Genomic DNA, 19,065 nt, shown 5'->3' with positions numbered 1-19,065 from the left:
AAACTAACTATTTTTATTAGGTTCTTGGAAATTTTATAGCACGTGCTGTTGCTGATGATTGTCTTCCACCGAAATTCGTTCAAGGTTATAAAGGAAAAGTTGAATGTGAACATGCCAGGTAATTGAAAAAGTCAAAGCAATAAGTGAATACTTTTTTTTATATAGATATTTGTGATCATTACATTGGCACTGTGACAGCTAAGTCGGCAATGCCCAAGTCAGGACTGACACCACCTGTGACTAGGTGCATAGGAACCTTCTGAATAATTATCATGTAAGCAGTCGCGTATGAGGGAATGAATGGGCCCGGGACAGAGGAGGGAGTCAAGAGAGAGCATGCCAGGAATAATGCACTCCACTGTGCATTTAACCATAAAAACAACAAATATTTATTTTTTAAGAAACTAAAAATTACAAAGAAAAATAGAGAGAGGGAGAGTCTAAAACTTTCTGCACGCCTATATGAGTGTGTGTTTACAACTGCATATGCTGGTTGTTAAATATCTGGATCTGTAATGTTCGACAATTGCTTGGACATCCTGAAGAGGGAAAGGCTTGGTTATAATGAGTCTTGAATCCAAAAGTCCGGAATATGTAATAGCCACAACAATTGTTTGTAGCTCAGAGTAGCTAAGGTCTGGTGGAGATGACAGGAAATCAGGAAGGTCAGTGCAGGGATGAGCACACACTTCAAAAATAGGCAGTGAATGCTCCAACTTTCTTTTCCCTCTATTATTATTTGGGATTATTTTCCCTGTTATTTTGATGCCCAAATTTGATAAGGTTATGGAAGGAACTGGTGGTTAGTCCAGTTCCCAATTTTTGTGAGACTTCCTTCGATGAGTAGTTTTTATCAGAATGTGTCACCCATGAAGGAATTGTTATCAGTGGGAAAATCTTGTGAATTTCCTTCATTAAATTTATTAATTTGGTCTTAAATATATTCTCTTTTTTTTTTTAAATAAAAATTAAATAATTAGGATTGTCGAAATTACAAAAATACTAGCCTGAGTTCTCCCATATTTATATAAATGCGAAATGGTTTGTTATTCAGGGAAGTGACTGTATTTTATGGCATATAAGACGCACTCCCATTTAGCTTAGAATATTAGGAAATAATATTTAGTGTATTTAATTTAATCCAAACTTTGCCTTTTGGAACCTGCCCTAATTCTTTTTTTACTGTACTCTGATTTAAGAAAGTAAAATTAGAATGCACATTTTTATTTGTCAGAGAAAAAAGAGGCATTTAAAAGAAGTCATTGTAATTAAAGTTTACCATTAAAATATTTAACATGCAAAATCTGCTTATCTATAGCAAATAATAATAATACTAATGTTGTGTAATTAAACATGCTATTTTTATTCAAGAGTTGGGCTAGGTAGAGATTAACTGTAACTCACTGAAAATCATTTGGGGAATTTAATAGTCTACAGAATATCATAACTTAACCTATATACACAGGACAGTATTTAAGAAATTTTTTTCCATTTTTCTCTTCTATTAATATAGCTACCAATTTGGCTATTAATGAGGACTTATCATATGACAGTTAAAAAGTTGATCAGATTAGAACTTCTTTATTCTTTAATTAATTAATTTAATTAATTAACTCAAAAATGTACATTTTTAAAGAATAAAAAAGTTCTAATCTGGTCACCTTTGTGATATGATAAGTCCTCATTAATAGCCAAATTGGCAGTTGTATTGGTAGAAGAGAAAAATATACTATAAAAAGCTTCAATCCTTTGATTAAGTAAAATAAACTTTTTCCTTCTTTTATGCCACAAAATATGATAACTAATTGTATAATGGTAGATTATTTGTTTATATATATACATATACAAAATTAAATTAGTTGATATTTATATAATAATAAAATTTTGATAATTTATATAAAGTTACCAAAAATTGACATAACTCATTTATACATTGAAATAAATTTGTTTTCAGAGCTGCTTTAGAACATGCAGATACTTTACTTAGCATGAAACATGGATTGGTTCGTTTGGATAATGTTTGGGGTGTAGGTGGTGGAATGCGTCCAGTGAAATATCTAATTCGACAGGTAATTTTAAAATTTCATAGTGTTGTTTTATGTATAATAATTATGTGAAAAGTGATAAAATTTATATTTGATTTAAAAGAATATTTTAGACATTTAACCTATCCCATGTTAAAATTTTTCTCCATTGCATGTCACACCATGTTGAATTTTTGTCAATGTTAAGCTTAACGAAAATTATGAAAAAATAATCATGGCTATTGTATCATCCAAAATTATTTTTTTTTATTTTGCACAAACAAAATAGATATATTAATAAATGTAAAAACAAATTATATTTTGGAAGTTAGTTTTAATATAAAAATTATAACGACTAGTGACATCTAGTTTCAAAAATGTTCCAATGCTGAAATGAGATATCTCGGGTCCACCGGTCAAGGTCATTAGGTTGCAACCTCAGATATGTCAAGAATACCAGAATATAGGTTAAAAAGCATCTTTTAAAAAATTTTAAAATTAAATTTTTTAAATGATTAAAATGTGTTTGGTATTTATATATTTTTTTCATTAAAGATAGTTAATACTATATGTATTTACTTAATTACGAGATCTAGATATACCTTATGGTACAAAATACAGATACTTAGAGTAATAAAGAGAGAATTCTAATATCAATTCAATATACAATATCATATTTCAATGAACTTTTAGAAAGGTACTTTTAGACAGAACTTTTAGAAAGATACACAAGCTTAAAATAATATCTCATAAGTATAAACTGATGCTTTTACAGTTGTTGACTTTTGTTTCCAATCTTGTAACAGAATTATGAGGACAACAATTTAGTTTTAATTACTCAACTTCAATTTGTTATATTCTTTTGAGATTTTAGATACATAATAATAAACACAAAATAATGTTAAAATCATTAATGTTTGATGTTAATTAAGACTTTTTACACTGTTTTTGAAATTAACTGCATTTTTAAATGTAACATAATTATAAGAACATTATATTTTTGGAAAAGTTTGCATCATTTAATATTTAGTTGCACCCCCTTTCATTTAAATAACATCAAACACACTATCGGGCATAGTTTGAATTGATTTTTGCAATTGTTTCACTTCAGTATTTTCTGAAGCATCCATAATTGCTAATTTTAACTGGTTTACTTGAGAATAATGCTTGTTTTGACTATAAACTATTTTTGTTATTCTACTCTATAAATTTTCTGTTGGGCTAAAAGATCTGGACATCTAGAAGGCCAGTCTAATACACTTTTTATGTTTTCATTAATAAACCAGTTCTTAGTTGATTTTGATGCTTGGAGTGGAGCATTCTTGTTGAAATATTCAATTATTTTCACCAATTAAAGGTCCAAATGCAATTAAATTATTTTTTAACATTTTGATATTTTGAAGAATCCATTTTTTTCATCAAAAATGGCAATATCAGTTTTCCTATTGAATCCAAAAACATACCAAACCATTACAGTACCACCTCCTAACTGATACTTATTCTAATTTTGGCTTACTTTTTCACATCATGCCAATAATATCCATAATTATCTGGTCCATTTAAATTTTACTTTTTTTTTAATCAGAAAACAACTGTTTCCTACTCCTTGGTCCATCTCATGACAGATTTATCCCATTGAAGTCTTTGTTGCTTGTGAACATGTGTCAAATTAGGTATCACTTTCATTTTGCTGTATTTTATACATTGTTGTTGTAATCATGAATACATCATCATATTATCTGAGGGACACAGATTTTGGTAAATTAGCAGCTACCTGTCATAATAGATAGCTGCTAATTTACTTGTTGTGTAGTGAGGAAAAACCTTTTGTTTATATCTGTCACTTAATTTTTTCTTCCATCCACTTCTCTTCATTTTCCGTACTTTTCTTGTTTTGCCTATATATTGGCCACAGCAGTTTTAGAATGATTAATTATTGTAGCTATTTTTCTGAAATTTTCCAGTATTTCTCGTACTTCATATATATTTCAAATTTCAGCCTATGAAAGTTCATTATTTTTCAGCATTGTGTTCTTAGTGCTCAAAACTGTTGAACTGTTAAGATTTCAAAAGTTTAAAATGATTTGCTGTTATAATACTGGGTGTGATGTAATAACCTTCCATTCAATTTTTCATTAAAATATATTTACATTTGTAGAGTATTATTACTGTAAACTATTTATCATTTGCACTGAGACAAACAACAATTAACTGGGATTTTAAAAAACCTAAATAACTAAAAAAGCAATTTTTAAACAGTATATACAGTACAATAGATGAAACAGGAAGCTTCCTATCCATAAGACTATACTAGCACTATCCGTAATACTAGCACTGCCTATTAGTTTCAAAAAGTGCATCACAATATAGAGGAACCATCCCTATTGATCACAATATAGAGGAATCTACATGTTTGTACTATCTTGTAAGAAGTTTATTTACTTATTTATTTGCAAGATGATGTAGATTAGGCAAAATGAGCCTCCTAAAATAACAATAAAATTGCCCCAAAACAAAACAGAAGTAAAAACCCCAAAATATAACAACACAACTGTAACAGAAAAACAAATTATAATACACATGGAGCTTGATTACAATATTGTTTGTATTTACAGTAGTCAAGATATAATAGGTCCTCTGTTTTTAACAAGAGTTGATAAATCAAAGATGATTCTCTGGGATAGTAAGTCTATAAAAATTCAATTATAGTAGTGTTCAGTATGAATTTTTGATAACTGCTCCATAGTGAAATCCCCATTAAAAGGAATAAAAAAAATACAAAAAATTAAACAAGTAATTCAAAAGCTAAAAAGTATGTACTTGTATATGTATAAAAATAGTAGTTAAGATACAAACTTGGTTATTGCATAGTTCCATGATATAAAAAATACTTCTTACAATATTTCTTAAAAGTAAGAATGCCTTGCAATAAATGATGTTCAATGGACCTAGCAGTCTTAGTTGAATGTATAAAATTGATTGACATGTAATACTTAATCTAGTTAAATGGGTGTATATGATGCTATAATTATGTGAATTAAATCATGATAAATGGAAAAAATATGTTTAGTCTAAAAATCTATTAAAAAAAATATAAAATAATGAAATATCAAAATATTATATATAGTCAAACAGTGATACACTACACATACGTTAAAACTAGCAAATGAGCCCAGCATTGCTCGGGCAAATTATTTGGATGATTTGGTAAATATCGTACATTTGGAAATTAAGTTATTACTATCAAAAAAAAAAAATCACATCTAAATAGCAGAGTAGAAGCCATTCTTCAGGTTAAGCCTTAATCCTTTCCCTCTCCCACATGGGGGGATTTTGAAAAATTCCTTCTTAGTGTGCATTTTTATGACATACCCTGTGTACCAAATTTTACCTTTTTAGGTTCAGCGGTTTGCTCTGTGCGATGGTCAGTCAGTCAAAACAAGTAATTTTATATATATATATATATATATAATGGGGGAATAAGACCATTAAAAAATTTATAAGTAGTACTCTACAAAATGCAGAACCCTGTCTTGTAAATATTGAAGAACCTAAATAAGAAAATGCAATATCAGGAGGGTTAACTCTCTGAATACAACAAAAACCTTTATAATATTGTCAATATAGTGTTTAAAAGTAAGCCTATTGTCAAAATTAACACTTATTACAAAGCAACAGCATTAATGATTTATCATAGCAAAAAAAGACTGCATAAATTATGAATATTTGTTTAACAATAAAGTCCGTTTCATGAATTGTTTAAATGTGCAATTCTTAATGACTCTAACATGGAACTACTAATGCCCTTCTTAATGGATAATCTAAAATTAAAACAAAAAATTGTAGAGGGCAGTATGTCTAGTATCTTCTATAATAGTATTTGATTTTTGTTTTTTTGTCTTAATTGGGAATTACAACTGTTTGACCATTAATGACTAAAAATTTAAAAAAGAGGTGCACAATAAAAAGGCATTACTGTTTTTTTTTATAATAAAAATAAAAAAACTCATATTTAGTTCTTCTAATGCCAAAGAAAAAGATTAAAAAATCATGTTTATCAAAAACAGACTATAAATTGCAATAAAAAAAGTTAATACTTACTTTAAATTCTTTGTTACAAAAATAACTATTTCTAAATAATAATAAACTTGTCTTGGCTGCAATCATTGATATATTCATAAGTAATTACAGTTAGCAACTTCAACAACACATTATATTTCTGTGCAGAAAGAAATAGATAACTTAAAATGTCTTATACTAAATATATTCATTCCTCTTTTTAAAGAGATTCAGAATATTTACTTCATGTGCTTAAGTATTTAAATAAAATTGACAAATGAAGTATTTTTGACTTGTTGTTGTTGTTAAGTTAGTTATTACTACTAATGATTCATAATTTTTATGTACACTATGCAAGCACCTATTCAAAATTCAGTTTTATTAATGAAGTTTGAAATTGTTAATTTAGTTAATTTCATATCTAACTTTTCAAACTATAAATTTTAGATACAACTGCTTCTTCAAGAATATCTCTCATCTGGAGATATAGCAGAAGCAACACGTTGTCTGCAGGAATTAGAGGTTCCACATTTTCATCATGAACTTGTATATGAGGTAATTCTTGAGATTTTTGTTTACTGTATTTTTTCATAAATATTAATTTAAATTTTTAAAATATGTATTTTAAATTAATCTTACATTCTCATTTTGAATATCAATGAAATTTTTAAATGATATACTACTGTGATCAAAAAGTATTGGGAATGGTTCATTTAAACTTTGTGTGCAAAAGGCATTATTGTTGTTCTCTTTATCATTTTGTATGACTTTCATTGACAGCTGGCAGCAATCTGTTTGTCATAGTCTGTTTTCATTTGCAAACAAACACTTGTTTTGTCTGTAAAGAATTTTTGCACCAGTGATTTTTCAAAATATTGAGTGTAATTGAGCAAACAACATGCATTAATTTTGTTTTTGCAACAGAATTACTGCTACAAAAACATTGAAAATGGTGCCAAAAGAATTTGTGACAACAATCTATCAAAAACAAGAGTTAAGTGGTACAAGATGTTCAAGGAAGGCAGAAAATGCATCAAAGATGAAACCATGCTCTGGTAGATCATCCACTTCAACTGAAACCAATACTTGTCAGAGATTTTTCCAAACTTTTTTCACAATACTTGAATTTTTCCAAAAATAACATGTTTGAGTGGCCAAGAAAATTCTTTCTCAAGGTGAATTGTTCTTAAAACTCATCATTACAAGTGATTGTAAGCATTTAACACCAAAGCAGATCAACAATCAAGTGAATGGTACTTGAAAGACCTAAAAACCTATGTCACAGTCAGTCAAAAACCAAGTTAGGTTGACTGTTTTCTTAGATTGTCGTGATGATGTGCATCACAAATTCCTTCCAACTGGCCAAACTGTCAACAAAGAATATTATTTGAGTGTTTTGTGTCATTTTCCTGAAGCAATTTGTAGAAAATGATCTGATTTCTGGTGAGAAAACTCTTGCATTTTACATCATGATAATGCATCTTCTCACAGTGCTCTTGTTGCTTGTGAATTTTTGGCCACAAATTTAACAAATACAGTTCTGCAAGCTCTATATTCACCTGATATGGCACCATATGACTTTCCTGTTTCTTTGACTAAAATTTCAGTTTTATGGTCACCATTTTGAATTGATTGATGCAGAAAATTTTGTTTTATGGAAAGTCCTGAAGAGGTTTCACAAAAATGACTTTAAAGCATGTTTTGAGGATTGGAAAAAATGTTGGCATAAGAGTACATTGTAGTGAGAGGGGATTACTTTGAAGAGAGGAAATAAATGTCGATGAATAAATCCAAATCTTGTGTTTTATTGAACCATTCCTGATACTTTTTGATCACAGGTAATATCTGATCAGTTATAAGTTTTATTGCTAAAGGTTTTGTTTTCCATAAATCTTGTTTTCAGTCTATATAATGCTTATAATTTCAATTTTAATTAAATTAGAGAACTCATTCTTGTATGTAAAATCTCTAAAGTTAATTTTATTTAGATAATTTTTCTTATCCACAATGTTATGATATTAAATTTGTGGAAAAATCTAGTGACACAGTTGAATTTTAGGTCAAATATATATGAACAATAAAATATTCTGAAGAATTATATTCATTTCTTTCAAGTATATTCTATTGAAGATAAATTTTATTATTTAAGTGAAAATGAATAAATTAAAATACAATTTACAAAATTATTAATTAAACTATATTATCACTATAAAATTTTTAAAATTTTGTAGAATGCAAAAGATTTGTTCAGCATTTTGTTTTTGTATAGAAAGGGAACAGCTATAGACTCTTTCTAAAAAAATATCGAATAATTTTTTGTATTTTATAATGATTAATTTATTGCAAATTAATTTTAAAAAGAATATCCTTATGGTAGATTGCTTTCTGTCACAAAGTTGAGTTAAGTTAGATATTTTAGGAGCTGCATCTGATGAAAATTTTCCACTTTTTCATCAGCTGAATCATTCCTATATCCTCATTTTCATTGTTTAGCTGTACATCTGGCCTTGGGTAATCAATATTTAATTGATCTTCTGTTTCAAGTTCTATCAATAATTTCTCAAGAATAATAGTTTCATGATGAGCCATTGTTATGCATTGGACTGCATTAATAAGTGTAATATAATCTACAGTATAAGCATGTCAATGCACACAATGTGCAATAGCTGAATATAATGTGCACTGCACTAAAGGTAAAAGTAAATATTTCATTAAGAAACAATTAAGTTTAAAAGAAATATATGTATTTACTTCAATCTAAAAATCCCTTCCTTTATGACATTACAGATTAAATATAATCAAATCTGTAAGAAACTCACAAATTTGACTTAAACATTTGGAAATGTTAATATTTAAGTCTGAAAGAATCCTATTAACCAGTATTTCAAATTACTGTATTTTCTTTGTTTTGTATTGTGATATTTGTTATTGAATGTGTGATCAAATTAATTTCATTTTTAATACTGAAATTAAATTTTTAATAATAGTTATTTTTCAATATTGTCTCAATAATATAATTTAAATCAAGATTTTTTTTTTTTTTTTAAATTTTAAAGGAATAAAAGTTTTCAATGAAAATGCTGGCAAATAGTTCTTAATTTAGCTCTAAAACTATAGAAACTTATGATATCAATATTTACTTTGTTCTGGCAGGCAGTTGTCATGGTGATAGAAGATATGGGAGAACGTGCCATGGATTTAATGTGCAAATTGTTAACTTTTTTGTCTTCAAGTATTATCATTTCTCCAGATCAAATGAAAAATGTAGGTTACATTTAATCTTTTTTAATATAATTGACTTTGGAACAAAGTTAAAAGAATTGAATGAAATTTAATTTGCAATTATAAATTATAATTAATGAATATATTTCATTAAAGTTTAAATGGTCATAGTATTTCAGTCATATTTCAATAATAATGGCCATCTTAAGATTTAAAAATATTAATTTTATGTTTAAATTGTAATTACATAATGTTATAGGAACCAACACCAACACACAAAAACCTTTATAATGCAGCCTTTTAATTCAAAATTTACTAACATTTTCGGCCATTTTGAAAGGCCTTCATCAAAATGGCCAAAAATGTTAGTAAATTTTGAATTAAAAGACTGCATTATAAAAGTTTGTGTGTGTCAATGCTTAAATTAAGTATTAAGTGTTGTTATAGGAACATAAAAACATAAATACTAGCTTTTACATCAACAGATGAAGAGCACCTATGATGACTGATATATTATGTTGTGCTCGGACCATAAAGAAGCCAAAATATAACACACTAAATGAAGAAAAATATTTTTTTGAAAATAGGTAATAGTGTGGCCTTGATTGGGAATAATACACACTCCCCCCTCACAAATTTCTTAACATTTTTTAATAATTGAAATATTTATTCTATTATGGTAAACAAATAGTCAAGTGACTATGATATAATACATTAGTTGTATCAATTAGCATTTAAAAATTTTTTTACATTAATTTATTTGTTTTTAAATCTATTAAGTCATTTCATCATTTAATTTTAGTTTTTTATTCAGTAATAAAAATTGAAAGTAGAAAGGTACATATTGTGAAACACTGTCTATAGTTTTTAGGTCGTAGCCCAGAATTCTTCAATCTTCTCTTATGTTATGAGGGATTCAGTGAAAGTTCATATATTATGTAGACAATATGATAAATCTAATTACTTCAGTTGTTGGCAAACATAAACATTGCACATTTTCAGCAAAATGATGCCCATGCTCCACAATTCCACAAGGCAGGCTTTTCCTGTTATCCTTACATGACTTGCCCAGACTTGTCTCCTATTGATCACACATGGAATGATTAGAAGACAACCAAAATCACTTCCTAACCATGTACTTAATTCCCAATTGCGAGCTCAGCTGAAAAGGCTTGGATTAACATCTTTATGGTACAGTGCATGAGAGAATCATGGCCTTCATTAAAATTCAGGCTATACTAAATTTTAATGAGCTAGTGTTGTACACACAGAATTCACCATATACATTGAAAAAATTTTGTTCAGTAAGTTTAAAATGTTTTTTCAGGTAGTGTTTTCTATAATTTAACAACACTGATTTATTATACATTAACTTGTATTGATTTGTAAATAGATCTAATCACAATAATATATTTAATAAAATTATTATTAACTATATTTTTTATCTGTAGAATCAATAAATAATATGTATTGGGATCTTGAATAAGTTCTTGCTGTTTTCCAACAGATGGTGTTACCAGTACTGCATGTGTGTAGTTTTTGATGGTGACGCATCTGTAAGGAAGTATGATAAGCAACCTTGAAATTTGGTATATGTCATTTCACCAAAGTATAAAGAACTTTTTTTTCCATTGTATTAAGCATGTTGAGTTTCATACCAAGAAAAGAGTATTTGCAGGGAATTTTATTTCACTATTTTTTTCAAAAAAATCTGCAGCTGAAGCACACAGAATTCTTGTTGAGACCTAAGGCTCTATCATAAACAGCATGCATAGATTGGTTTAGATGCTTCAAAAATAATGATTTTGATGTTGAAGATAAAGAATGCTCTGGCACAATGAAAAAGTTTGAAGATAAAGAATTGGAGGCATTACTTCATGAAGACTCATGTCAGATGCTAGCTGAACTTGCAGAATCATTAGGAGTTGATCACTCATCAGTTTTGAAATGTTTGAAAGTATTAAGAATGATTCAAAAGCAAGGACATTGGGTGCCGTATGAGTTGAAGCCAAGAGACATTGAACGGCATCTTTTCATGTGTGAACAGCTGTTTCAACGGCAAAAAAGGAAAGGTTTTTTGCATTGTATCGTGACTGGTGGTGAAAAGTGGATACACTACAATAACCCTTATTGTATAGTGGATACCTTACAATAAGCAAAGAAAATCATGGGGTCATGCATCAACATCATTGGCAAAGCCGAATATCCATGGTTTGAAGCTTCTGCTCTGCATTTGGTGGGATCAGCTGGTGTAGTTTTAGTTTTTATGAGCTGCTCAAACTGAATGAAACCATCACAGGAGATTGCTATCGACTACAATTGATGCGTTTGAGCCAAGCATTGAAGGAAAAACAGCCGCTATAATGGCTGTTTTTCCTTCAATGCTTGGTTCTCACACAAGAGCACAGAGACATGACAAAGTGATTTTGCAACATGACAATGCTCGGCCATACATTGCACAACCAGTGAAAACCTGCTTGGAAACACTTAAATGGGAAGTCCTACCCCCACCCGCCTTATTCACCAGACATTGCCCCTTCCTATTATCACTTATTCCAATCAATGGCACATGGCCTGGCTGAGCAGCACTTCCATTCTTATGAAGATGCCAAAAAAATGGGTCAATTCTTGGATAGCCTCAAAAGATATGTCATTTTTCCGACGTGGAATTCAAATGCTGCCAGAATGATGGGAGAAAGTAGTGGCTAGCAATGAACAATATTTTCAGTGACATGTTTTTTATGACTTTTTTAAAATAAACATTAATTTTCATGAAAAACCAGCGAGAACTTATTCAAGTTCCCAATAATACAATATTAGTGAATGGCTGGATGGCCAGGGGAGTTAATGCATCAATCTAGGCTCTGAGGGACTGGACTTGGGATTGAAATTCAATTTGAAAAACTTCAGGAATTTTTGGGTGATAGTCTCAGATATGTTGGGTCTTGTCCCTCACCAAAAAAGGTTTTTAGTGTCTACAGAGCAAAAAGTATCAAAAAATAAATAATAAGATAATAATGATAATAATATATTAGAATGGAAATTTATTATTATTTCAATGATATACAAGTTTTCTTTTTTTATGATTTGTTTTAAAAATATTTTGTAGAATCAGATTTTTCTCTATATTAAATGCTTTTTCTATTTTATCATATTACTTGCATTTCTAACAATAGGGTTTTGAACGGGTCTATAATGAGATGGCTGACATCTGCATTGATGTTCCACCAGCATATGTAATACTTGAAAAGTTTGTAAATAAGTGCCATAACTGTGGTTTTCTACCTCAGGAACTTGTCAAGAATATACCATCAAGGTTAGTTAAATAATCTTTAAAAATCGTAATAAGATTATATTTAAAAGATGTTATTTTGAAGCTAAATTGTATTGTAAGAAAAGTATTGTTTAAGATATTGTTAAATCATTACAAGAAAATTAAGGAACCCATAATTATATGCAGTTTTTTTTCCACATGATCACGTACTTAAGATGATGGTTTTATGCCAATTTACATTAATTATGCTGCATGTAATTGCCACTCCTTGAATTTGTTATTTCTGCAAAACTGTGTGATGTCTTCTCTACAAGTGTCAAATTTCAATGTTTTACATTGATCAGTTTGAGATACTGTTTTGTTTATAGAACCAGTATCCTTGACCCCTCTCTCATAAGGAGACCTTCAAATTTCATGATAACATTGGTTAAACAAAGTTCAACTGGGAATAAATGACAGGAAGTCTGAGGTGTTTCTTAGAAAAACAAGAAAATGTTTTTCTCTGATTTTCTGGCATGAAATAAAGCTGTGAAAACATTTAAATTGTTGAAAGTCATAGTGCCCCACAGGACATGTTATGGAGTCAAGCATTCAAAGTTGTGGCAACTTTCAGACCATGCATTTGATTACATCATACATATCTAGTTAAGCATAATGTCATGGATGATTATCATCTCTTGTGGTACTTGTGATAGATCTCCATGATGTCATTTTTGGTGACGTGACATCAAAAATGACATCAAACGAAAATTGGATGTTATGCATGCAACTGTGTGACAACAAAGAAAAATTGTACACAATTGCATGCATAAGTTGGAAATTTTCCATAACAGGTTTTTGTGGACCTGTGATAAGCAGAAAAAAATTTTTTGACCAAAATTTTTACATGGATAGCATGTAGCATGGAAGCACAGCTAAGTAAGTCAGTTTGGTGAAAAATGTTTGCTTCTACTACTAGTTTTTCACAATTTTTTTATGTACATGTAATCATGGGCTAATGAATAATAATATCCACTAAGTAAATATAAATTTTGGAATAGAAGGCATTTTGTTAAAATACAAATTTAGCACTTGAATTTGTGATGGTATATTAAATTTTCTGATTGCTTTAAAATAGGCATAAATACATAAATAGGTTTAATTGACATACACATAATGGTCTTATTTTTTCAATAGAAAAAAGATTAACATTAAATGGAATATTTTACTGAATGTGATATTGAATGTGAACAATGAACTTTTATTAAAACACAGGTATCTCATGAAATTTTTACTTTTAATTTTTTATTAAAACATGCATATGCATATATTTAAGATCTGCAAGGGATGTGTCATCATGCTCAATTCATCTACACAATTAAACCCACTGTAGTGGGTGAAATGGTAATGGTTGTTTAACTTTAATGTGTCAGTACTTATGACAAATGTCATTTGCAGAATATTTAAAACTTGCTGATATTCATTCATTGATTATATGTATTTATAAACTCAAATTATAATAATTACCAATATATTTATCGGAATATGTGAGTAATTTTAACATTTAGCATGATTTTTTTTCAGCTTCTTAAAAAGATTTGTTTTAATAACTTTTATAGTAGCAACATTTTTTATCACTATATTTAGAAATGAATTGCCAGTTACGCTACCAGGACTGGAGGTCCGGGTAGCGTAATGGGCAACACATCCGCACAGTAAGCAGGAGTTGTGGGTTCAAGTCCTGCTTCGGGCCGATTCTTTTCTTCCAGTTTAATCTAAATTATTAAAATTAATAATTATAATTTTTAATTAAATATGAAATGGTGCCTAATGCCTCCCTCTAGTGTCAAATTCATTTCTAATTACAATCATTATATCCAAATTATAGCCCAATCTTTTACAGCAGTTGTGGATGTATATTTACTATATTTACTATATTTTTCAATTTCCAAAATGAATTAGGAAAATGAGTTAGAAAAGTATAAAATATGTTACATTTGCATCATCTTTGCAAATGTAACATACACTATCTGTCCAAAAGTATCCGGACACTCCTAAAGAAGTGGGTCTGGCAGGTGATGGTCATTGATGCGTAACTGAAGCATACGAACGTGTTGGTAGTGTTTTGTCAGGTCATATTTATGCATTTATGAGACAATGAGTAAGTCAAAAGAGCTTAGTGAGTTTGATTGTGGCATTATAGTGGGATCCACCTTTGTGGGAAATCAGTTCGTGAAACTTCAGACATTATACAGAAGCCAAAATCTACTGTGAGTGATGTAATTGTGAAGTGGAAACGTCAAGGCAGTGAAAGTGGAAAAAACGATGTGGCAGGCCGAAGAAAATGAGTGAACGCAGCCTTAGAACCCTGAAAAGGATAGTGAAACAAAGTCGCATGTCCTCGTTGGTTGAAATCATTCAGGAGTTCCAAAGGTCATCAGGCATTAGTATTAGCACCAGGACTGTTTGTCGAGAGTTAAAAAACCTGGGATTCCATGGTTGTGCAGCCGCTCACAAGCCGAACATCACTCCCCAGAATGCAAAGCGTCGATTGCAATAGTGCAAAGCTCACCGTCATTGGACTGTGGACCTGTGGAAAAGTGTTCTTTGGAGTGATGAATCTTGCTTTACAATCTGGCAGTCCGATGGACTGCCAGATTGTAAAGCGAGGGATAACTGATTGTAAATCAGGATAACTGCTCCATTCACACATCGAGACTTGCGCAGGCATGGTTTGATGAAATGGGTGTTCAAAAACTGGACTGGCCTTCTCAGAGCCCCGATCTAAATCCCATAGAACACCTTCGGGACGAATTAGGACGCAGATTACGTAGTCAGCCACATCGACCATCCTCACTGCCAGCACTCACTTCAGCCGTAATGGACGCCTGGAAGTCAATTCCAATGGCCACCTGTCAAAAACTAGTGGAAAGTCTCCCCAGACATGTACAGGCTGTCATCGATGCAAAAGGAGGACCAACATCATATTAATATATGCCTGAGGACTCTCCAAGTCCGTACTACTGGGTGTCTGGATACTTTTGGCCAGATAGTGTATTTTATAGCAGCATTAAAAATAGACATACAGCCATCATGCTACAGCTACATAATATTGGGTTATTTGGAAAGTAATTTCGTTTTTTTCCTGTGGAAAAAAGCATAATATTTTTATAATAAATAAATATTTTATTGAATTATATATCGACCATTTTGGTCAAATATCTGTTGACATCGTTTCTGATAGTAGCATGATTTCACATTCATAAAAGTTTTGATCGTTGCTTACAAAAAACTGATCCAAGTGATTTTTGACATTGTCATTTCAAATAAATGTCTTACAGTTAAGAAAAAATTTGTATAGACCGGAACAAGTAATAATCTGAATGTGCTCAATCTGGCGAATATGGTTTGCGTAATAGCATGTCCCATCTAAATTATAATAGTTTCTGACGAGTTACCAAACTTGTGTGAAATTTGACATTATTGTGGTAAAACACTACACCTATTTTGTTGATCAATTCTGGCCACCTTTTCTGTTTGACGATATTACACAATTTGTTTACTCAATGGTCATTGAGTAAACAAATACACTTTCGAATCAATTGTTAAATTGTCTGGTAAAAGCTCCCAAAAAAAAATTTCCTTAAAATCCCACCAAAGAGAGCATCTCTCTTTAAGAACATGTGGAACCCATATATCAAGCTTTGAAACAAAACCAATTTGTTTCAAGTAATCATAAACAGTTCAATTTGACAAATTTAATCTCTTAGTGATTTCACGTGTTGTTATTCGGCAGTTTGCTTCAATCAGTACCTTTATTTTGTTTTCATTGGCTTCAACTGGCCATCCAGAACGTGGTGCATCTTCAATATTGAAATTGCCAGAACGAAATTTTGTAAACCAGTTTTGGCACTGTCGTTCTGTCAATACATCTTCTCCATACACGTCACACAATTTTTTTCTCGCTTGAACAGCATTCTTACCTTTTCGGTAATAAAAGAGCAAAATATGCCGAAAATGCTGCTTTCGATCTTCCATATTTGATGGGACACAAAAAATAAACAATTGCACAAAATCAAACAAAATTTTTTACAATTAAGCCTTAAAATTCTAGCTGTCAAAATATATAATGATAATATGGTTTAGAATGAAAATGGCGGAAAAAATACAACTAATCCATCTAATGGTAAAAAAACGAAATTACTTTCCGAACAACCCAATAGATGGATTATGTATCAATGATAATGATTTTGGCTAAGCTGTACTCAAAGTTCACTGTAACTGATGTAATCAGTAATTTAAAATTCATTCATGATGCAATAATTATTTATTTTAATATTGTATCATTATATTTGCAGAAAAAACACAAAAATAAATGTCATGATAGATCTATTCTATATTAATGTGTTGTTACATTTATCAAATTAAATTTCAAAAATTGATGTTGCACTGTAAAGTTGAAGGAATATGGTATTTAAAATCTTTTAAATTAGATAATCCAATCTTTTCTGAGCATAATTACTTAGAATTAAAATTTAATTTTTAACTTTATAAAAGTATTTTACATCTGCTATCATGAATATGTTAATTTTTGTTAATAAAATTTGTTTCAGGGGACGGAAGCGATTTATTTCAGAAGGCGATGGGGGCCGCATCAAAGAAGAGTTTTACTGATTGTCCCAAAGAGGGCCTCGTGCCGCATTTAAAGATCGTCCGTTGCCTCCAGTTTATACCTCTTGTTCTCGCGTTTTTTTCATTTTTTTGTTTTGTTTAAGCCAATTTTTCCCCCCACTTGTAAAGTGTGATCACTCAATTACCTTCATAGACTGGAAGTCTGTGATTTTGTTTTCTGGTTTGTTATTGTAATTTTTAATTTCCAAAGATTGTTGCACCTGACATGTTAAAGTTTTTAATTTTTGGGCTAAGTTGACCTTTTTTTGTATATTTTTTTGTTAAGTTGGTGGAATCCTGCCATTATCGACACAGTGATGCACCGTACAACTAAGATATAACTAAACCGATTAGACGGTGGCTGTCAATATGGATAACATACAATCCACTGATATTTCAGCTTGTGGATTTAAATTGGTGTAGGGGAATTTCAAAATAAGATTTTATTATTGGCATTTTTGTCCACTTTAAGATGTATAAAGTTGCCAAGATGTTTTTGCAATCTTCAATGAGGAACTTATAAAGTCATTTTGACAGGAATTTTGTTTAAAGGCAATGAAAGTGAAATAAAACTTGTGAAAAAAGTATGTGTGTATTAATTGATTCAAATTATTCAGTTACAAATTTTACCATTTAGAGTAATAATTTTGTTCAGATGAAATATATGAATAGATGATAAAAAATTAAAGAAACACTCAATTACATTATCTGTGAGATCATTGATCTTAAAATACAGATAATTTTGTGCCTGTTTGAAAGTAGGGTTGCTGAAATGCAGTGGTATGATTTATAAATTGCAAGTTGAAAAATTGACAAAGGCTTTTCAAATAGTATTTTTAGGCTTTAGAAAACATGTCTGCACCACAGAAAAGATTTCATCTACCATTGCAATTTTTCTTAAAAACCATTTATCCATGTATCTATGAAATCAATCTATTCTTTATGATGAGTGTCTATCAGAATAATTTTATTTTCTACCTCATTAGTTGTTATTGGCTGAAATATAGGTGGCTGAACTTGCACCTTGAAAACTAAGTTTAAGAACATTTTTCCTCTACATAATATTTCAGGGAACTATTTAGAAACTTCTGTACAGATGTGACTGACTCACTTTCATCCTAAGTTTATTCCCTATAGCATACAGAAACTATGATGATCAATTCTCAAATCCATATTGTACAGTCGACCCCCCTATAAGATATAGATACGTTCCAATTTATTAGGAATCCAATTTCTTACAAGTCATTCCAATCACAGCCCGACATGTGTCAAGTTTACGGACTACGGCTGATTGAAAGGTTTTCTTCCATAAAATTAATCGATTCTACACTAATCCGACTCAACATTTCCAAAATACGTATATTTTTTCGTAGTTTTATAGGAATCGTAATTATAGGGGGGTCGACTGTATATTAAAAAAATTTTGCTAAATATGAAAAAGTTAAACATTAATTATATTAATAATAGAAATAAAAAAATTTAGCATTATCATCATATTTGTCAAATTATTATAATTAATAATAATTGACAAATATGCTCAGGGATTTCAATAACAACATGTAAATAAGCTGCAATATGAATCTTTACTGGGCAAATAGATAAAGCATACTTCTGAAGTTTAAGAAAATGAAATTAGTAAGTTTTACAGAAACTTTTGTTGAAGACCATGTGGTTTGTAACAGTGTGACTTTTTCAAATCAATACAATTGTTATATAAAGTAAAACGTATAGACAATTTTAAATTATGTGGATTTATACATTTATATTAACAATTATTAAAACAAATGTTCAAAGAAGAGAAAATGCACATTATCATCTGTTTAAAAAACTTTATTT

At 29.9% G+C, this 19,065-nt stretch overlaps 1 protein-coding gene across 1 annotated transcript in view; it reads left to right on the top strand.

Annotated features, from left to right (window-relative positions):
- Positions 1-17,814, top strand: part of LOC111625882 (programmed cell death protein 4-like) — a 56,533-nt gene extending 38,719 nt beyond the window's left edge. Inside the window, exons 5-10 of the mRNA XM_023369131.1 lie at positions 21-118; positions 1,955-2,069; positions 6,531-6,638; positions 9,237-9,347; positions 12,482-12,621; positions 17,172-17,814. Of these exons, the coding sequence (XP_023224899.1) occupies positions 21-118; positions 1,955-2,069; positions 6,531-6,638; positions 9,237-9,347; positions 12,482-12,621; positions 17,172-17,232 (633 nt within the window). The 3' untranslated portion in view covers positions 17,233-17,814. The remainder of the gene's footprint in view (positions 1-20; positions 119-1,954; positions 2,070-6,530; positions 6,639-9,236; positions 9,348-12,481; positions 12,622-17,171) is intronic.
- The last annotated feature ends 1,251 nt before the right edge of the window (positions 17,815-19,065 follow it).

Source organism: Centruroides sculpturatus, unplaced genomic scaffold (genome assembly GCF_000671375.1).
Source record: "Centruroides sculpturatus isolate CEXI.00-Female unplaced genomic scaffold, Cexi_2.0 scaffold333, whole genome shotgun sequence".
NCBI classification, from domain to species: Eukaryota; Metazoa; Arthropoda; class Arachnida; order Scorpiones; family Buthidae; genus Centruroides; species Centruroides sculpturatus.
Note: the sequence above shows the minus strand (reverse complement) of the source record. Positions and strands in the feature narration are given on the sequence as shown.